This window comes from Microplitis mediator, chromosome 5 (genome assembly GCF_029852145.1).
Source record: "Microplitis mediator isolate UGA2020A chromosome 5, iyMicMedi2.1, whole genome shotgun sequence".
In the NCBI taxonomy this organism is placed as follows: Eukaryota; Metazoa; Arthropoda; class Insecta; order Hymenoptera; family Braconidae; genus Microplitis; species Microplitis mediator.
Window position 1 is genome coordinate 4189307 of NC_079973.1, and position 21529 is coordinate 4210835.

Here is a 21529-nt window from a genome sequence, read left to right on the forward strand (position 1 = left end):
TAGCAGACATGAGACAATTTATAAATTAACTAATTAACTAAAATAATGAAATTTAAAAAATGCGCGTACTAATTTTTCAAATATTTAAATACAAATTTTAAATTTTAATTCCACTTACACTTTATTTATTTATTTAAAAATTTTAAAAACTGACAGCTGACAGCTACATTCACACTCATGAAAAAATTTCATTTTAATATCATTAAAATTAGAGATAGTAATTAAAATTATGCAAAATAATTAATTTAAAAAGCTGCAGCAATTAATTGTAAAAAGTGTGATAATTTTTTTGAATTTTATCATGAGTGTGAATGTAGCAGATGTCAAATTTAAAATTATAAATAAATAGAGTAAATAATTAATAAAATAAAGTTTTAAAAAATGCGCATTTAAAAAATTTTGAAATTAACAAGTGAATTTTTTAAATTATTTACTCTATTTATTTGAAATTTTAAATTTGTCTGATGTCTGCTACATTCACACTCATAATTTTATCATGAAACTGAAATTAGCAGACGTCTAATAATTTTTGAACCTTTTTAAAAGCGATAAATTTCGAATAAAAAATATTTGAAAAAATTGCACCTATAGTTTTTAAAATTTTCTACATGTGCATATTTTTAGTTTTCATTTTTTTGCAATTGATTTGTTGAAAAAAAATCTGAAAATTGTGTTGATAGTTTATTAACTTCAGGATCATAATTTTATCAACAGTTGATATGGAGAAACTTTAACAATGAGACAGAAAATGCTAGAAAGAATAAAAAATAAAGAGAAAAACGTGCTCGTCTCAGTGAGAACTAAAACAGAAATGAAGTTTAATTTTACTTTAGATTTTTTTACCCTCTGCTTTTAAAATAATTATGTTTTGTACATTACACATATGTTTATTTAAAAATATATATAAACAAACAAATTTAAAAAATATTTAAATAACAAATAAATTGATGATCAAATGAACTTGCGTTGCTGTGGACTACTTTGATACAAAAATAATTTATAAAACCTAATTAAGTATTCATTTAAAAAATGGGTACTGTTGATTATGGACTACCATCCAACGGTGGTCTTATGCCAGTAAGTTAATTTTTAAAATGTATATATTTATCTTATACATGGATTACTTGATGTTAGTAATTAATCAATTTTATTTTCGTGGGGAGTTTGAGAAAATTTTATTTTATTGTTAATTATTACAGCAAATACAAGCACTCATAGCACCTCCAGTATCAGAAGAGTCAAAATTATCAAAAAGTAAAAAAGACAAAGATGAAAAAAGGCACCCGTATTTCAAGAGACCTGGGAGAGGTCATAATAGAGATTCTTGTGATGCTTGTCAAGACGGTGGTGAGTTAATTTGCTGTGATAAATGCCCAGCTTCGTTTCATTTGCAGTGCCAGTGAGTATTTATTTAAATTATCTTGATAAAATATTTTAGTGGTAATTGTTAATAATCAGGACTGGTTGAATTTATTGGTATTATAATTTAAAATTTATCTCGACAAAATATTTTTATAAGAAAAGTTGATATGTAATAAGATGACCAATCCTGATGCTAGACAATCAATAGTATATTGTGTGACAAGGGACGACAAAACGATTTCAGACCAGGGAGAAGTTGGCTGACATCAGCAGTCTGAAATCGTGTTCAATCCTGAGTTACACACTAGATTTTTCATGATTACCTGCATTGGAACTTAAAGTTTTAGTGTCAGCAGCCAATCAGAAACAAGTTTATTTAAGAACAACTATTAGCGTAAGCGTTAATTGTCATTTGGAATTTATAATTAAGCAGAAACTATAAAACTTAATCACAGTCAGAACTGTCATTTACGTAAATAAAATTAATGGTCTGAAATTAGTACACAGAAAAAAGTATTTCTTGGCGCAAAAAATTTTCACTCGCCCCAATTAATTTTTTGCATCATAAATGAATCGTTTATTTGAGAAACCCCATAAGTCATATTTTTTACGAAATTGGTTTTTTGCATTTTTGGATTCTTTAGATGTCCCTCCATAGAAATCAATCAAAATATGCATCAAATCAGTGTTTAAAAAAAAATTAACGGGGTGACAGCAATTTTATTTAATTGAGAAACCCCATAAGTCAATGACTCAAATAAACATATGCAGTTTTAGTTTTACAGAAGCAATTTTTTTTTTCTTCTTATTTAAAATTCGCGCTGTTTTGGGAAATTAATTTCAAATATTGTTTTATTGTTGACTGTTATATGACTAATTAACATGTTTAAATTAATTATAATTTTTTGTAATTTCTGAGTTTCAGAGTTCAAATAAATATTTAATAATTAATTCTATCAGTGTAATATATGATTTGAGTGGAACCATTTAAAAAAACAATGATTTTATAACTTTTTTTTCCGTTTGGTTGAGAAACCCCATAAGTCAATCAACTTTAAATAATTTTTTTAAGAAGTTTCAGTTAAAAAATTAAATATTTCTTGTTGGAATCTTTTTCAGAGACGCTAACATTATTGCATACAATTATTTATTTACTATTTTAATGTCAAGTTTTTCCAAAAAAATGTTTTTTGTGTTTCCTGACAAATTTTGTTTTCTTAACTTATGGGATTTCTCAAATAAACGATTCAAATTGAAAACAAAAATTTTATTGGAGCAAGAAAAAATCTTTTGAGGCGATAAAAAAATTCTTGCGCCAATAAATTTTTTCTAGTCCTAAGAAAATTTTAGTCTTCAATTTATAATGCAAAATATTTCTTACGCCAAGAAATAATTTCTTCCCGTCTATTAAACAATGACAAGTATCAGAGTTTAAATTGCGAAAGCCTTCAGTCAGCGGGCGAAACATTGTTTGTTTGTTCCCAAGGGTCGAAACAAGTTTGTCTCTGCCGCTAGCATTTACAATTTACTTGTTTGCTAATACTCCTCTACATTGGACTGAAATAAACTTCTTTCGACTGGCTCTAGACACTGTAACTTCAGTTTCGATGCTGATATCATGAAAAAAATTTGATTTCCCATTAATTATTAACAACTAATGTAACTATTATTATTTTTTCAGTGATCCACCTCTAGATGTATCAGATATACCAAACGGTGAATGGATTTGCCATGCTTGTCGTTGTGCAAAGAAGGATCTTAAGACAAGTTTAAAAAATAAGAATAACAATAACAATAATATTAATAATAATAACAATAACAATAGTAATAATAATAGTTCTAACAAAAAGTCACCTCTAGAAGTATTAGCATTAGCAGCATCACTAGTTAATCCACGCGAATTCGAATTGCCAAGAGAGCTAAGACTACCAATAACTTTTCCCGGTACAGATAAAGTTGATGTGCTACCCGGTAAACGCGGTAAGCATCATGGTACATCATCAAACAACGGAAAAAGTCATTGTTTGGATTCAAATTTAATGGTACCATTACCAGCAAGGTTGTGTTATGAGTGTGGCAAAAGTTGTAAACGTGCTCCACTTATTGCTTGTGATTACTGTCCATTATATTTCCATCAAGACTGTCTAGATCCTCCGCTAACGGCGTTTCCAAGTGGACGCTGGATGTGTCCAAATCATCCGAATCATTTCATCGATCAGAATCTTCTGCAGTCATGCAATGCAACCGAACGTTTAAAACTATGGGACAAATTTGCGACACGTCGAATTGACCAGCATGCTGTAAAATTAGAATTTTTGCGGAAAGTTCGTGCAGTAAATCCGCCATTTAGAGTTAAGTTGACGTCTAACGGTAGAAGTAAAGTTAAAGTACCGTCAATGGTTAAGTATTATTATGCTAATCCAGTTGAATTAAATACCATAAACTCTTACCGAGTCAAAACACTCATCAGACCTTATGTTGAAAAAACAGAAGATTCAAATATAAGTAATGGAGAAAATAAAAAAATTAATGGACATGATAGACTGGATAATTGCTCAAATAATTTAACTGATGATGAATTCAGAGAATCAAATGATTGTAAATCAGATGTTTTGGATAAAATGAAAGTCGACGATGAATCATCCGATCAACAATCAAATCCCGAGGAAATTTATAAAGATAAACATAAAAAAAATTTAGATTACACTAGTTCACGCAATGAAAATATGATTAAAGAAGGAGTCCAGCTGCTAGAACGACCCGTTTTAGAAGCTTTAGCACAACAAAGACTAGAGCAAATATTAAATCCACTGGACGATGACTATCGGATAATAAACGACCAGTACGAAGCCCGAGCCGCGCTGTTTCCACTTAGCAGAAAACCTGGACCCCCAGCTTTGATGGTCAGCAGAACAATGACCATCGGTACCGGTGCTAATTGCGATGTCTTACTGTCGAGATACGGCAACTGCGAGTGCGTTTCCTCAAAACATGCTGTAATTTTTTTTGACGACAGTACCAAGAGATACGAGCTACTTAATTACAGCGAGTACGGTACTACTGTCGATAATGTTTTTTACTCATGTGACTGTTCAAATTTATCTGGCAGACGCAGTAAACAGGAAGATGTCCTGCCAGACAATTGGAAACCATATGGAACATTGAAAGATTTATCGAGCAATAAATCTAACGGCAGCAGAGTGTCATGCAAATGCTCAACAGATGTTGATCTCGAAGATCTTAATCAAGTTTACACGCAAGCTGGTTGGGAAGGCAGTGCCACTGTTGCTCATGGGTCTATTCTTACATTTGGGTGTCTTGTTTTCGTCTTTAGTACTGTTGCTGTGCAATCAAAATATTAATAAAATATATTCTTGTAATATTAATAATTAATGATGTTAATATTTTTTTTTTTTTTGACAATTTTGATATTTTACAATGGATTATTTATATTAAAAAAAGGCATTTTTTAAATTAATTGATACTCATTAATTGTTTGATAATTTACTTCAAGGTAAATTGAGTTGAACAATAAGATGATAAAAAGAAAAACAAAAAAAACATCCTGTTTATTATTATAATAGTAAAATACCTAATACTCATTGTTACGTCGTTTCGTTGCTTCAGGTACAGCGCAACGACTAAGACTATCAATACTTGATTAATATTTTTAATTATTCCTGTACTATTTATTATTTTAAACTGAAATTAATCCGATCGAAAAATACTTATAATTTGATATGTCAAAAGATTTAAAAATAATGGCGACGTTTTTAAAAATTTTTTTAAAAAATTAACTGACATTCAGTGACAAAGTAACAACAAATGTACTGGTAGTGTTGATTTTTATCACAGATTTATTGTAATACGTCTCAGTCGCCAAGCAAATTAAATCTTACAATTTTAAAAAACGATATTTTTATTTTATTTGTCAGTTAACTCGTGAGTTCTTATTCGGGCCATTAATTTATTGTATGCACTATTTGTAAAATGTTTAAAAAATAATGTATATATTTACATGTATTATTTTTTTACGGTATTTATATAAATTGTAATGGAAAAGTGTATTTTTTTTTTATGAAAAAAATTTTTTTTTATTATTAAAAAAACGTCTTGTAACACTTTACAAATAGCAATTGATTATACTTAATAAATTATCTACGAGTTTATGCGTTTTGTAAATAGTTTTGTAATATAAATTTTTTCTTCGTTGAGTTATCAAATTATTTTTTATGTTTAGTAATGTCGATGATCCTGCAGTTATCAGACAATTAACAATTTTGGGATTTTTTTTTTCAACAAATTAATTATAAAAAAAATGCACATGTAGAAAATTGAAAAAGGTATAGGTGCAATTTTTCAAAAATTGTTTTTTTTTCATAATTAATCGTTTCTAAAAAAATTCAAAAATTAATAGACGCCGGCTAACTTCAGTGTCATATTTCTATGATCCTGCAGTAAGCAGACAATAATTTTAGGATTTTTTTTTTAACAAATTAATTATAAAAAAAATAAACTAAAAAAATGCATGAGTGTGAATGTAGCAGACATCAGACAAATTTAAAATTGTAAATAAATAGAGTAAATAATTTAAAAAATAATATTTATAAAAAATGCACTTAATAATTTTGTAATTTTTTAAATGCGCATTATTTTTTAATTTAATTTTATTAATTATTTATAATTTTAAATTTGTCTGATGTCTGCTACATTTACACTCATAAAAATGCACATGTAGAAAATTGATAAAGCTGTAGGTGGAATTTTTTAAATATTTTTTTTTTTTTTTCGTAATTTATCACTTTAAAAAAAATTCAAAAATTATTAGACGTCGGCTAACTGCAGTATCATTAATTTCTTCGTTGATTATTTTATTCTTGTTCTTTCAGCTTACACTGATGAGAAAAAGTTCATCGAGTGTATGTTAATTGAGTCACCTTTCACATGATATAACAGTCGCAAGGATTCAGAATAATAATAATATTAATATTAATAACAATAATAATAATTATTATTATTATTATAATATATTAATAATTGTATAAAATTAGCTAATAAACGTTTGAAACTAGTGAGCACAATATCTATGACACACATTGAAGCTTTCTCTGTCTTAAATAACGAGATCAATAATACTCGTATTTATTTTTTTTTATAATCAATTTTTTTTCAATAGTTTATTATTAAATTATTATTCAATGTCCGTAAATAAAAAATATTTAGAAAGTAACTAAATATTTATTTATTTTAGTTTAGTTTTGTTTTAAAATTAAATAATTAGTGTAATAAAACGTGCTAACAACATTTTTTCCTATGTTGCTTGGTACTTTTTCTTAAATTAACTGTTTCGTTTGTTTGTATAGCCTGACGTTCTTTACGTTCTTTTTTTGTGCGTAAAACTTGACGGGTTATCGCCATAAACATCTGAAAAAATTTAGTCAGTAGGTTTCATTAATTTAAAAAATTACCATCAATTTTTGGTGTAAAAAAAAATTCGTTATAAAAAAATTACAAAAGCTGTCAATTTTCCATACTTATAATTTCAAGACAGTGAAGGATTTTTTTAAATTAAAAAATAAAAGGACAGTCTAGAATTTAATAAAAATGTATTTTTAATTTTTATGTAAAATATTTTTCTTTGGTAACTTGGACTCGTTCTTTTAAAAAATTTATTTGCGGATCCAACTTTTATAGAAACAAATTTTTAATTTTTAAAAAGTTATACTCAAAGTTCTGTTTTCTCTATCAGGACACGGCTTTGTGACATAAAAATTAATATCACCGGAAAAATATCTGGTTAAAAGACTTGGCCAAGTGAAAACAAAAAATCGTCAAATTAGTCATCTAAAAATTTTTTTTAATTGAAAATTACTTTTTTGAAGTAAAAAGAAGTAATACTGACGTTTACCGACGTCTAATAATTTTTGGATTTTTTTCAAAACGATAAATTATGAAAAAAAAAATATTTAAAAAAATTGCACTTGTAGTTTTTTTAATTGTCTACATGTGCATATTTTTAGTTTATTTTTTTTTTTTCATAGATTTGTTGTAAAAGAAATCAAATAAATTTTAATTGTCTGTTAACTTCAGGATCATAAAAAAGAAGATAAATTTTCTATGACTCCTAGGATCAACATCTGTATGTCTTATTTATATAAAAAAAATTTGTCTTGTCCTTTCAAATGACATCTTAAAGTTGTCTCTGTGCTACTTGGACTGTCTTAAAATTTCATAAGTTTGAAATAAAGAAAAACATTTATATTTTTTTACAATGAACTTTTTTTTACCCGGAATAATAATAAAAAAATAATAATAATACCTCTTCAACATTAATATTATCTTTAGCAGAAGTTTCAAATAATTGAATCCCCATTTGGTTGGCAAAACGCTGAGCATCTTCTGTCAAAACAACTTTATGATTAGGCGCATCATTTTTATTACCAACTAAAACCCTGTTGACAATGTCACAGTTGTGCTCTATTTCGTGTAACCATCGTTTGACATTCGCAAAAGAATCCCCACTGGTTACGTCATAAACAACGATGACACCATGTGTTCCTCTGTAATACGTCGACGTTATTGTCCGGAATCTTTCTTGTCCAGCCGTGTCCCATATTTGTAATTTAACTCGTTCACCATCAACTTCAACAGTTCTTATTTTAAAATCAACTCCTATTGTTGTTATATAGCTTCCATTGAATGTGTTGTCAGCAAACCTGAGCAGCAGTGAACTTTTTCCAACTCCTTTAAATTTAAAAGTTATTTTAATTATTAAATTAAATACTAATATAAATCTTATTGTTTATAAATAATTGACAGTTGAGAGCCTCTGATCTCTGGATAAAGTTAATGTATCCCGCGTTTTATTCATTACTACACATATTATAGAATTGTATCAAGGACTCAACACCAGACAACCCTTTTATCTATCATGACTCTTCATAATGCGGAAGGCAATAATTTCATTATCATTTATTTTTTATTACACCAGTCGTTAAATTCCATCAATAATTTAAGTCTTATAAATTATATTTTATTTAAATTCAAAAAATAGGTTATTTTTATTTAAAAAATTTTTTTAATTACCACTGTCTCCAATAATTAGCAGCTTAAACAAATGATCATATTCCCGAGCCATTTTATTAAGAATCTCCTTGTTCTTTGGTCCAGCAAATCTCAGTCTCGAGTATTTAAATATATGTATATACGTATATATATAACCACAATATAAAATGGTAAAAAATAGGTTAATAATTAAACTAACTGACAATCCATCAACAAAAAAAAAACCAGACAATAAATAAAATTTCAAAAAATTCAACGATGGTATTTATCTCTTTGTTAATAAAATACCACAAGATTTTTAAAAAATAAGTTTCCTTTTGTTTCTCTCAGCTCATAAAAACTCCGAGGAGTTTTTGACACTTGCTACTGATTAAAGTTGTTTTAAAATCACAAGATCGCCATATTTTACTGGATAAGCGATATCGCACTATTCATTTCATTATTATTTTATTATCACTATTGAGAAAATTTATTCGTTATACATAACGCCCACATCGACATACTTGTTTAACTCTTCTTCAACTTCAATCTTTACATACATATATATATAGATATATACATACACACACATATATTTATATACTCTCAATTCTCATGCATATATGACTCCGTCTTTTTTTGTTCACAATTTAAATCCTCGGCACTCTAAAACTGCACAAAAAAAATTTATTTACTAAAAAATGTACATATATATAAATACAAATGCTTGATATTTTAATATGTACTTTCAAAATGTGCTGTTACTTTTAAATAAAACTGACGCGGACTTAAATTTTTTAATTATTTGTTTAATTTGAATTAACCAACTACTGGATGTTTTCACGTGTACACTTTTGATTGACAATGAAAATAATTTAAATAACTATAAACTAGATGAGAAAATATTATTTTCATTTTGTAACAGGAAAAATAGTATAGTTTAATAATTAATGCTGTTACAAGTTACAAATAATGCCACACTATATAAATATATGAGTGTGAATGTAGCAGACATGAGACAAGATAAATTTTAAATAAATAAATTTAAATAATGAAATTTAAAAAAAGCGCGCACTTTTTTTAATTATTTAAATACGCAGTTTTTTAATTTTTTTTCCCACCCACATTTTATTTATTTATTCAAAAATTCAAAAAATTTCTAATTGTCAGTTACATTTATTCACACTCGACGCACTCGACCAATCACGTTACGAATAAATTGGCTTCAACATATACTATACCTTAATTCTCATCTCAATTTTAACTTGTGGTCGAGAGGAAAACAGTCTTCCTCACAGACTCAATGATAAGTACTTCTGGCTAACTGAAGAATCTAAACATCGAAAAGAGCTGAGAAGAAGGCTCAGTAAAAAGTAGAAAATATTATTTTTATATGTGTAAATAATATGATACTGAAGTTAACTGACGTCTAACAATTTTTGAATTTTTAAAAAAACGATAAATTATAAAAAAAAAACATTTAAAAAAATTGCACTTGTAGTCTTTTAAATTTTCTACATGTGCATATTTTTTATTTTTTTTTTCTTCAAATTTAATTGTTCAAAAAAAAATCCAAAAATTTTTAATTGTCTGCTAACTTCAGGATCGTAAATAATTATGGTACTGAAGTTAGCAGATGTCTAATAATTTTTTGATTTTTTTTTAGACGATAAATAATAAGAAAAAAAATATTTGAAAAAATTGCACCCATAGTTTTTAAAATTTTCTACATGTGTATTTTTTTAGTTTTTTTTTTTTTTTTTGTAATTGATTTGGTGAAAAAAAATCCGGAAATTACTAATTGTCTGCTAACTTCAATAGCATAAATAATTGTAAATAGCTTAGGTTTAATTTCTTTATTTTTATTTTTTTTTTTATTAGTATCATAAGTAACAACAGGAAAACTGGAAATTTAAGTGGTTTTTTTCATCAGAAATTCTTTTTCACACCATTATTACAAGTATCTGCTCCCAAAATTGAATTACTAGAAATAGTTTATTTATAACTAAGTAACATGTATACAAACAAACAAAAATAAATAAAAACTATTGAGATGCTTCCTTGACATTAGCTGCTCCAATCTAGGAGACTAGATGTCAATAAATTACGTTAAATGTTAATTAACTCGGAATTGTATGGCTAGTTTTTAAGTTTGTGTTTGCGGCTAATTTATTGTAAGAAAAGAAATGTATTTTTTCAAAAGCAAATAAATTTTTTTTTAAAAAAGAAGAAAACAGTCTTGTTTTCAAACTCAAGTGCTGTCCAGATCGTGGGTTCGAATCTCCTACTTGGTACAACTGAATTATTTTTCACGAGGTGATATGAGACATTGACCAGTAGAGTTCGTTCCCTGAAGTCGCCATATCGCCACCTGTCTTGCCCGCAAAAGTAAAGTTCAGATTTATGACAAAAGGGTTACTCACTCATCATAACTTAGGTGTCATTCTGAGTGAGTAACGAGGGATGGTGGTCCCCATCCCAGCCGATATGGAGGTACCATTTTATGTACACCCCCGCCCGGCCGAGATCCATTCCCCCCCGATGGTGTTAGTCCTGGTCCAGGATCGGGCCTTAGGAGTCCCGAGACTAGATTCGATGGGTTTTTTGTGTTTCAGTCTGATAGATTCGAACCCAGCTCGGCCAGTAATCATGTCAAGAGGTTTCAGACTTACGTCTAAGACCACTCGGCCATGATAACCGGTTTTTCCCGAAATTTGCAATTTCTAAATGTTATATATTCAAATTACCTATTAACCGAGCGCTTGCGAGAAAGTATGTATAGTAGTGACATCTACTTTTATTTTGGGCTAAATATAAAAGTGTCAAATTTCAAATTTTTAACTGAAATGAAAACTATTTTGTTAATTAAACGTTTACAAATAAAAAAAAAATAATATGTTTATCTTTCAATGTTGAAAATAAATAAATAATTTTTAGATAATTATTTAAAGAGTGATAATTTTTACATGACACTGCTGCTAATTGTAACCCTGGCGGTTTTGAATCACCCTGGAAACACGGTGGGCTTTTTTTCATTTTATCACCGACAGATTTAAAAAAAAAATTACAGTTGATATCAATTAGGAGTTTCACGAAATTTGGAAAATAAATTTACATAAAATCTTCATGTCATCATTGTAATTTTGAGTATCAAATTTTTTAGACTAAAATATATTTACTAAATTTTGTTCAACTCCTAATTTATAAGAACTGTAAGTAATTTGAAAAATATAATATAAAAAAAAAATTATAATTGATATTATATTTTTCAAATTATTAAAATGATTATAACTCGGAAACTATGGACTTTAGCGACTTGACTCATAGGACTTTTTTCGAAGGGAATAAAATTTTCTATAAAATTTCTATTAACATTTTTGATGTACTTTCATTGGTTTATGTTCTGCAAGCCAATAAACGTCAATTTCATAGGAAAAATGAGTTCCGCAACGGACACAAGTGAAACAGCTGGAATTACAGCTAATTAACTATGGGCACTTTTGAAGAACACCAAATACCCTACAATTTGCGACCAAAACCGCCTTGATATCATGAAACGCAGCTGAATATTAGAAAGTTAAAAAAAAAGTAATTTAATTTACGTGTATTTTACATGGGAAATCTTTGAAATCAAATGGCAAGTACTTAGCATTGAAATTAAGAGCTCATATTTGGTGAGAATTTTTTTTTTTTCGATGTAGATTGAGATTTTGCTTGAGCACTTAAAAAAAAAAAAACTTTTGCGGAAATGAATCACCCTACTATACACTGTATTTAGGATATTACTAATTATAGTTCTTTTTTTAGTTCAGTAACTAATTACTAATTATTAATTAAGGAGTTAAATGTCTTGATGACAAACTTAGTAATAAGAAAAACAAAATAATTATTTGTTGAGCAAATAATTATTTAAAAATCTCTGCTGGTATTTCGATACTTATATATTTATATATATTTCAATATTATGATAAATTTCCGTACAATTATTCATGACTTTTCATATTATAATTACAAGTATTATAAATTTTTGAATCATCACATTTATATATATTTAAATAGTTAATAAGAATACGACATATATGTAAAATTTTTTCTATTAAATAAAAATATAACTCAAAAGTTTTATTTATTTAACACCAGCCATTTTTTAAAAAAATTTATTTCATTTAAATTTAAAAATTTTAAATTTAAATTTACGCGCTCAATAAATGTGCCAGTAGCTAGCGACCTCTTTTAAAAGTAAAATCCATCGGAAAATAATTTTACATTCAGTTACTAAAAACTTTGAATTACTGGGAGGTTAAGTTCGAATTTTGTTAATTATATAATTTACTGATGATTATTTAATAAATAATAACTGAAATAATGAATTCTGTTCCGATACCTAAAGACACTCAGGTAATTTTTTTTTTTTAGTAATTATTAAATAATTATTTTGTATACCGGTTACTTCATTAGAATGCAGTGAAAGAATGAGTGTGAATGTAACTGACAAGTGGGAATTTTTTAAATTTTTGAATAAATAAATAAAATGCAAGCAGAATAAATAATAAAAAAAATGCGTATTTGGATCAATGAAAAATTACTACGCGCATTTTTTTAAATTTCATTATTTGAATTAATTAATTTGTTTATTTATTTTAAATCTATGAATTGTCTGATGTCTGCTACATTCACACTCATATTTAAAGATTATGATTTTTAAAAATAATAAGATAAATTATTTATTGACAGGACTTTCAATTCAAACAGTCAGCAGTACGTCAAGTATATGAAAGTATAAAACAGATACCAAGTGCGTGCAATTTAATTGTCGCTGACGCTAAGCGCGGATTGCTGTACACCGCAACTGATGATAAATTAACAGTACAAAAATCCGACTCAAGCAGCAATGATTGGAGACTCGATTATAAGCTTCCATACCCGGTGTCACGTCTGTCAATGAGCTGCGATTATTCTTATTTGGCAGTGACGTTTAACAGATCGACGGCACACATCTATAGTGCCAGTTCACTGTCTAAAAATTCTCTCGAACTCCTTCATGAGATCCAGTTGTCTCATTCAAATCAGAACGTATTTGCCTATGACTTAAAATGGAACCCGGCGATACCGGGAATGTTTTGCACAGTGGCCAGTGACCACTCAATCGGTAGTTTCCATGTGAAAATAGAGCAGAAGACAACAGTTGGTGTTGTAGCACTAGAAAGAATTCAAAATATCGAAGCTACGTGTGTTGCTTGGAGTCCAAAGGGTAAGCAATTAGTCGTAGGATGTAAAAATGGTAACATAATTCAGTTGAAACCAGAGTTGAAAGTTATGAGAGCTATTTCTGGACCTTCTCCAAGCATAGGAGAAATTATAACAATTCTTTGGATAAGTAATTATCAGTTTTGCGCTGCTTATTATGATGGAAACGAACGTCGGGTTAATGTACTGATTGTTGATGCACCAAAAGGTGCTGACGCCAAACCCACGTTTACTTGTTATGAAGACATAACATTCGGAATGCCAGATAACGATGCTGAATACTTTCCGAGATATTATTTTGACTATGTACCTGAATGGAATCTGATAATAGCAGCTAGCAGTAGTAGTAGTGAAGTAGCAATTCTAGGATCACTTGATAATGGCACCACCTGGGAGCAGTGGCAATTAATTGACAGCGGAAGAGCGCAACTTCCATTTGTCCGTACATCTGAATCGTATCCAGTTGGTATGACAATTGACAGATCGTCAACAGTCATTTTACCATGGGGTCCAGAGAGTACTTTACCACATCCAGTTCCAGTCTTACATTTATTCGGTACCTCGGGACAAATAGTCAGCTTTCATATGGTAAATTTATTGCCAAACTGTCCAGCTCTGTGTACACCGCCCTCGGAACCGGTACAAACTGACCAAATTAATACCACAATAACATCAGAGATGACTTTTGTTCCCCACTCAGTAGCAACGAGCACTCCAAGACCAAAGCAAACTGAGTCGCTTATAGAGAGACCTAAAGTAGCGATACCTCCTCCGAATTTTTTTAGTGAACCTGCAAAGTCTGTCGCAGCTCCAATAGCGGCACCGGTTAATCCACAGATGTCTGCACCACCAATGGAATTAAAAATTCCAAAGCCAAAACCAGTTGATAAACCTGCAGCACCACAGCAAATCGAAAGTAAACTTTTATCTAAACAAGTACCAGCACCAGCTCCAGCTCCAGCTTCAGCTGCTCCTGCTCCAGTTCCTGTTCCAGCTTCAACTTCAGCTCCTACTCCATCAGCAGTTGAAAAAATAAGTTACGATGACAGTTTATGCTGGCGCGCATTTCGTGAAGAGCAGATTCATTTTGAAAAAGAATTACAAACAATTTTAGAACCACAGGTATTTGACATTGGCACTGAAGAAGAACGAGAAAAATTAATTTTACAATCTGAACAAGTTAATAATTTTATACAAGAATTAAATGAAACGACAAACAGTTTGAGTAATGAAATTTCTTATTTGAATTCGCTGGTACTCCAATCGTTTGCTTGGCTAGAGGAAACTAAATCGAAACAATCGGGTGGTAATTTAACCCGAGATCATCATGATAAAAGTAAAATAAATGAATTGCAACGACGTTTTTCACATCTACAGACTCAACTAATCCAAGCGATGAAAGTTTTAGACTCACGTTGGGCTGATAACGAGCAGCAAGAAATGGCGAAATTTAAAATTCCCGGTCTGGAATATATCTATCAATGTTTGACGAGATACAATCAACTTATTCAGGTAAACAAGAAACGTATCGATGAACAGACAAAGAAATGGAAGTCTCTGTCACGTGGAAATAAAATTTCAAGTTTGAATAAATCTCTTTCCAAACTTAACATCAGCTCTAATTCTTACGGGGGTAATACTGAAGATGATATGATTGAAATGCGTTGCAAAGCCGTCGCTGATAATACAAAGAATTTTACTTTGCAAAAGCAGAATAAATTACGTGAGGTTTTGATGCGAACTGAGCCGCGTGTCATCAAGAATATTAATCCGTCAAATGTTCATGGCAGATTAGAAGCGACACTTTCAGCTCTGGCACTACAAAGTACTACTCCAATTACAACTAAGAAAAAAGATAAAGCCACTCCTGCAGTTGTCTCTTCTCCAGCTGTTACTACTGCATCTGGTACTTCTGCCCTAACAAAAATAATATTTACATCAACAGGAGCTTCCACTGAGACAAAGTCATTAAAACCCGCAACTAAACCTCAGAGTCCTCTTGCATCACTTAATAGTATCGTAGCCAACCTTGGATCCTCTTCATTGGACACTTCTGTAAACCAAACTAAAACATCTCAGCCATTAAACTTCCCAGCGAGCACATTTTCATCAGTATTTGGAAGCAATCTTGCGACACCCAAAGTAAATGACAAAATAAATTTAGCTGGTGGACAGACGTTTGTTGTTAAAAAAGTAACCACCCAACCAAACACAACACCTACGCAGTCAGCACCAGTAGCAGCAACGACAGGCTTTTCGAAACCAATACCAATTTCTTTTGGTACACCAGAAGCAAAAGCAGATAATTCAGCTCCGAAAGAAAATACAAGCAAACCAGTGATTACTTTCAAAGCCAAGGAAACTCCAACAACTCCTGGCCAACCGCTGTCTTTATTCACGTCGAATATTCTGGAAACTTCGGTGGCTGGGTTGGGAGCATCAAAAGTCAGTCAGCCTGTGACGGCAGGACAAAGTCAGCCGACAAATCTTGGAACCAGTATGACATTGTCATTGAAAAGTTCTCTTCCAAGTCCTGCGACTACCAGCCAACAAACGCTCTTCAGTTTTGCCACTCAGCCATTGACTACGTCGACTTCAAAACCTGTCACTACGACAGCACTTTCTGAATCCATCCAGACTTTCTCGTTTGCTTCGAAACCAATGGATGCACCGACTTTGCCATCAATGACTGAGCAATTTTCTGCACCGTCTACTCAATCACTGGATCTGTCAAAATTATCTAGCGGCCTTTCATTGTCGAATTTGGTGGTCGAGAAACCCGCGAGTTCAGTGCCCAGTTCGACTTTCTCATTTGGCCAACTATCGATACCTTCTACGCCGCTTAATTTTGGAAAAGCTTCTGCTGCAACACCAACTTCAGCTGCTCAACAGTCGGCTGGTATCAACATCAATTTACCAGCTGGAACCACTATTGAGAAAAAACCGCTTAGTACTACTAGTACACCGTCTACTCAAGCCCCTTCACTATTTAGTACCTCGCCGTTATTATCATCCAGTATGTTTGGTGGAGCGACAGCTGGGCAAACTTCAACCTCAATTTTTGGCGGCAATGCGGCTGCTGTAACAACATCCCAATCAGTATTACAAGATAATAATAAAGTTACTTCGACAACAGCTGAAAAAACGTCCACAGCACAATTGTCACAATTATCATTTGGAGAAAGTCAATCAACATCAACTAATTTTTCTAATGCTGTATCTAAATTATTTGGTAAACCATTAACACAAACTACAACTTCAACGACATCACCATCATTTTCCCAATCAGCAGCAGCAACTGGAGCAGCATCGCCATTTGCTCAGTCATCAGCAGCAACTGGACCAGCACCACCATCATTTGCCCAGTCAGTGGCAGCAACTGGAGCAGCATCGCCATTTGCTCAGTCAGCAGCAGTAACTGGAACAACATCACCATCATTTGCCCAATCAGCGGCAGCAACTGGAACAACATCACCATCATTTGCCCAATCAGCGGCAGCAACTGGAACAACATCACCATCATTTGCCCAATCAGCAGCAGCAACTGGAGCAGCTTCACCATTTTCTCAGTCAGCAGCAGCAACTGGAGCAGCACCACCATCATTTGCCCAGTCAGTAGCAGCAACTGGAGCAGCCCCGCCATCGTTTGCTCAACCAGCGGCAGCAACTGGAGCAACACCATCATTATTTGGCCAGTCTGGAGCTACAACTGGTGTTACGTCACCGATATTTGGTCAATCTGCACTATCAACTCCAGCAAATCCTGTAAAAATACCGCCAACAACAACAGCACCCAGTTTCTTCGGAGCCCCTCAAAACCAATCAATCAGTTCACCATTCAGTGGCTCTGGTACTTCATCTTTGTCTTCAATGTTTGGGGCCGCGACTGTCAACTCTGAACCAGCGGCACCAGGATCAGGTAGTTCCATGTTTGGGGGAGGAACGTCCAATACATCAACGCCACTCTTTGGAGCAGCTTCGCCCACAGGTACCTCGATATTCGGCGGGGGAGCTGCGAAACCCGCGGCCCCAGCGTTTGGAGGCGCACCAACATTCGGATCACCAACAGCTCCTGCTTTTGGCGGGACCGCGACTTTCGGCTCAAAGCCTGTTTTTGGTGCTCAGTCATCAGTGTTCGGTACGTCGAGTCCTTTCGGGGCTGCGCCGGCGTTCGGTGCTAGTCCTTTTGGTTCATCGATGCCTGCTAATCCCCAAGACGGTAACATGTCAATGGGCAATACCACTTTTGAAACATTAGCGACCCAAAATGGAGGGCTTTCATTTAATAGTTTAGCTCAAAAAAGCCCCACCCAAGACAAACCAGCATTTTCCGGCGGAAGTTCATTCACTAGCTGGCGATAATTTAAATACTTATTTTTCTTTTTATTTTTTTCTGTCAACTTAATGTTTAAATTTGTGAGTTTTTTTTTTTAATAAGATTGTGCTCATGTAAATAAAATAAAGTTATTTGTATTTCTTTTTTATTTGTTGTTGTTATTATAAAAAATATTAATTACAATTAATTATATTATATCATAAGTCTTAATTAATATAAAAGAAAAAGATATATAGCTAAATTTATACCGCTCGTTTGACGGGTTTAGGTGCGATGGAAACTTTAGTTGGTTTGCAAAGCTCTAGAATATACGGATCATCATTTGGTGAATAAGTGCAAGCATTAGATGAAGACACCAGGAGAGCAATCGATACTTCAACGTTGCAAGCCTCCATCCAGACTTGATGCGACAACAAGACAGTTGTCTTTAATCTGTAGTCGGTTCCTTCGGGATTTTGCGGCCTCAAATCCGCTTTTTTAGGCAGCAGTAGTTGGACCTGTTGGTCAGGATGTCGTAATTTTATTCTGATAGTACTCGGGTCACGGAGGTTTAGGATTTTAGCAGTGAGTGGTATCCCGAGAATAAGACCGCCCGTGAATTTGAGAGCCGCATCAGCGTCTCCGCGAGGTTCCTCAATAATCGCGCGACATAATTTAGTAGTGACTGAGGGCCGCGGCAGTCGTTCTTCTCCATGTGCTGGTGGAGTTGTCAGAAGAGGTAACAGTAACCGTGATAGAGATCCAGGTTTAGCATCCGCCATGGTAGGAATTTCCATCACCAATGCCCGGGAAAATGGTGGCAATTTCGACGTATCTTCAGGTAGCGAATCAGCTTCGGACAGAAATTGTCTTGCCAGAGGCAGTGCGCTGCCAGTTGCACTTTTTGTTATTCTTATCAACTCAACAGCTAGTGCTTTCAACCAAACATCTGTTGCGAGAATTATTTCATTCTCTTCTAATCCAACAAACAGGTGCTGTAATCTTTAAAAAAAATTAATTGATTACTTAATAATGAATAAATAAATTTAATTAATTATTTTAGATACTTACTGCTGGACATTTTTCAATAGCAACAAAATGTTGCTATTTGACGAAGGCAAAGTATTCATTGGCATCGAATCTGTTTGCGATTGAGTTATTTCTTTGATAACAGACCGCAGTAGTAAAAGACATCGTACGTAGAGTGCAGTAAAATGAGATGCGCCTTCCATTTTTTTGTCCATTTCAGCCAACCTGTCAAGATCAACAGCAGCAGCTTCTAGTAACTGTACGTAGACTTTACCACCAGGTCTCGCATTCTCGACCCCAGCAACCATCCGCTCCAAAAACTCTTGGCCTCGTCGGTCGCAAGTCTTTTCGTCCTTCTCATCCACGTCGACGCCGGGTGCTCGAACCAAAGCTGGTCGTAAACGTGGCACCAAGTGCGGCATCGTGTCTCGCAGATAGTGGTAATGTTTAGCTGCGTGCTCGGAAAAAAGTGCGTGCATACTAGGACAGTGTAGAGCCGCATTGAATATCAATACCAGGACACTCGCGTACGAGGGATCATCAACATCTGGCTCGGGTGTGTCGAAGAATGGATGCCGTCCAAGCAATTGTGGTACCAGTGGCAATGTGAGGTACGGATGAGAAGCACCCAGAGCTGCTAGACAGCTTCTGATGCTGTCTTTGTCCTGCGGATACCTCGTCAAGTTATCAATTAGTCTATTGACACACATGTGGAGACAATTTCTTGTAGCGAGACGACTAGCAGCGAGAGTTGCATGCAACCCTTCTCTAACTTCATCAGAAAAGTCTTCTAATGCACATAAAATAGTCTCCAGTTGGTCTTCTTGAAGAGTAACACTCGCAGACATTTTTCTCAACGACTCAATGGCTTTTATTCTGACATCCTGGATCTCATCATTGAACATATCAACCATAAAGTCCAAAGCGATTCGGGCTATCGCCGGTCGTTCAAGAGACAAAGTGCAGAGTGACTCGACAGCAGCTGTACGGACTTCTAGAAACTCATCCTCAAGTCCGTGGATAAAAGCTCCGCACGATGCACTGCGTTCTTCTATTTCAGAGCCCTCGTCTTCAACACGCATTTGCTTTTTATCCAGAGCTTGCTCTATGTATCTACTCGAGACCTTCTTCATAGCTCCCATTAAACTCATCGCTGTCGCACGGACTCGTGGTGACAAATCACCCATCAGTCCGCAGAGTTTTGAAAACGCGCTGTCTATCATGCGAGTGTCTTCGCCATCAGTACCAACGATTATATTTTCTGGGTACTCGATACCCAGCATCCAAATTAGTTTTAGTACAGCGCGTCTTACTATTTCATAGTCATCGCGAAGAGCACTGCAAGCTTCGGAAAAAAAATTAGGAGTCAACCTGCAGCCGCGTTCCGAATGAAGTTCTGCCATTGTTTCAAACGCTGCTGCTCGTACTCGAGGATCCTGTGATCTTGCATAGTGACTCACAAGTACCAGAGTGTCATCACTTGAGTTCAATGACAAATAACGTCCTATTATTGACAGACAACGTGTCTGGACACCGTGCCATGTATCTGATAAATGTTCCCGGGCTATTTTCAAAACTCCCAAACGATGATAGTCTCCAAGTTTCAATAACGTTGATAACCCTTGACTTATTACTCGATGCGACTCTTCATTTTTTAACAGACGTGATGTCTCGTCAATTATTCTCACTTTTTCTGACGAGTGACTGGTCACTTCTCCCAGCTCTGCCAGCACCCAGAGAATTTTAGCTCTCACTGCAGCTTCAGTTTCTATTCCAAACCGTTCTATCAACTTGGTAACTGTCAGTGGGACATCTTCAGAGGACATTCGCGACAGGGTGTCGGATATTCGTACCAGTAATTGCAGGGCATCGTTCCCGCCCTTGCATTTCTCCAGACATTCAACGTAAGCTAGAGCTGAGCAAACGTCCGATCCATTTTTTGTGCTGCTGCTCGACTGCAAGCGCAGTGTCCGCAGACGTTTTGTCGGCGGTTCTCCAGTTACGACCTAAAATTAATTATTTTATTTAATTATAAATAAATTGATGCAGATATAAAATAAAAAAAAAATATTTTTAGTTACTTGGCTTTGATTAAATTCTGCGAGGACTCGTTTCTTGATAAGAGCTGCCATTTCACCAGGTTGTTTTTGTTAAAATATATATGTATATATTTTTTTTTTTACATCATATAGAAGGTTATTGATTTGAAATTAATTAATTATCAGCAGTAATTATTTGGAAAAATATTATTTTTAAATTCCATGTAATTATATATTATGATTTTGAAATATATAATTTTTTTGTGATTTAATTGTCAAAATAAATCTTTAATTGACATAACCTCTGTGACAAAATTAATTACTGGTAAAATCCGTTGGAAGCACTGCAGAACCACGTGCATGTGATGTCATATTTTTTATATATTTTTAGGATACTGATTGATGAGTGTGAATGTAGCAGATATGAGACAATTTATAAATTTCAAATAAATTAATTAAAGTAATAAAATTTAAAAAAGTGTGCGCCTTAATT

At 32.9% G+C, this 21529-nt stretch overlaps 4 protein-coding genes across 5 annotated transcripts; 2 read left to right on the top strand and 2 right to left on the bottom strand.

Moving 5' to 3' along the window:
• Positions 1–754: 754 nt before the first annotated feature.
• On the top strand, positions 755–5544 carry LOC130667813 (PHD finger protein 12). The gene is made up of 3 exons (XM_057469669.1): positions 755–1077; positions 1200–1399; positions 3044–5544. Exons 1-3 carry the CDS (start codon positions 1030–1032, stop codon positions 4722–4724), a joined length of 1929 nt encoding a protein of 642 aa, XP_057325652.1. The 5' UTR covers positions 755–1029; the 3' UTR covers positions 4725–5544.
• Positions 5545–5583: 39 nt separating this feature from the next.
• Positions 5584–9562, bottom strand: LOC130667814 (ras-related protein Rab-35). 2 transcript variants are annotated; one of them, XM_057469671.1, is made up of 4 exons: positions 9172–9562; positions 8449–9078; positions 7682–8106; positions 5584–6786 (listed from the first exon to the last, which is right to left on the bottom strand). In XM_057469671.1, exons 2-4 carry the CDS (start codon positions 8498–8500, stop codon positions 6658–6660), a joined length of 606 nt encoding a protein of 201 aa, XP_057325654.1. In that variant the 5' UTR covers positions 8501–9078; positions 9172–9562; the 3' UTR covers positions 5584–6657. The 2 variants fall into 2 exon arrangements, with proteins under 2 accessions (XP_057325654.1, XP_057325653.1); XM_057469670.1 differs by having other exon boundaries at positions 9153–9562.
• A 3101-nt stretch (positions 9563–12663) lies between these two features.
• Positions 12664–18764, top strand: LOC130669153 (nuclear pore complex protein Nup214). Its single transcript, XM_057471896.1, has 2 exons — positions 12664–12804; positions 13141–18764. Exons 1-2 carry the CDS (start codon positions 12772–12774, stop codon positions 18013–18015), a joined length of 4908 nt encoding a protein of 1635 aa, XP_057327879.1. The 5' UTR covers positions 12664–12771; the 3' UTR covers positions 18016–18764.
• Positions 18232–21505, bottom strand: LOC130669154 (integrator complex subunit 4). Its single transcript, XM_057471897.1, has 3 exons — positions 21079–21505; positions 19040–21003; positions 18232–18970 (listed from the first exon to the last, which is right to left on the bottom strand). Exons 1-3 carry the CDS (start codon positions 21127–21129, stop codon positions 18232–18234), a joined length of 2754 nt encoding a protein of 917 aa, XP_057327880.1. The 5' UTR covers positions 21130–21505.
• Between the last annotated feature and the right edge of the window lie 24 nt (positions 21506–21529).

Excerpts from the sequence above, each read along its gene's own strand:
- LOC130667813 (XM_057469669.1), top strand. The coding sequence starts at position 1,030 with ATGGGTACTGTTGATTATGGACTACCATCCAACGGTGGTCTTATGCCA. Across the intron at positions 1,078-1,199 it reads CCAACGGTGGTCTTATGCCA|CAAATACAAGCACTCATAGC; the intron begins GTAAGTTAATTT and ends TAATTATTACAG. Across the intron at positions 1,400-3,043 it reads TCGTTTCATTTGCAGTGCCA|TGATCCACCTCTAGATGTAT; the intron begins GTGAGTATTTAT and ends TTATTTTTTCAG.
- LOC130667814 (XM_057469671.1), bottom strand. The coding sequence starts at position 8,500 with ATGGCTCGGGAATATGATCATTTGTTTAAGCTGCTAATTATTGGAGAC. Across the intron at positions 8,107-8,448 it reads GCTAATTATTGGAGACAGTG|GAGTTGGAAAAAGTTCACTG; the intron begins GTAATTAAAAAA and ends TTAAATTTAAAG. Across the intron at positions 6,787-7,681 it reads ATAATATTAATGTTGAAGAG|ATGTTTATGGCGATAACCCG; the intron begins GTATTATTATTA and ends AAATTTTTTCAG.
- LOC130669153 (XM_057471896.1), top strand. The coding sequence starts at position 12,772 with ATGAATTCTGTTCCGATACCTAAAGACACTCAG. Across the intron at positions 12,805-13,140 it reads CGATACCTAAAGACACTCAG|GACTTTCAATTCAAACAGTC; the intron begins GTAATTTTTTTT and ends ATTTATTGACAG.
- LOC130669154 (XM_057471897.1), bottom strand. The coding sequence starts at position 21,129 with ATGGCAGCTCTTATCAAGAAACGAGTCCTCGCAGAATTTAATCAAAGC. Across the intron at positions 21,004-21,078 it reads CAGAATTTAATCAAAGCCAA|GTCGTAACTGGAGAACCGCC; the intron begins GTAACTAAAAAT and ends AATTAATTTTAG. Across the intron at positions 18,971-19,039 it reads CTATTGAAAAATGTCCAGCA|ATTACAGCACCTGTTTGTTG; the intron begins GTAAGTATCTAA and ends TTTTTTTTAAAG.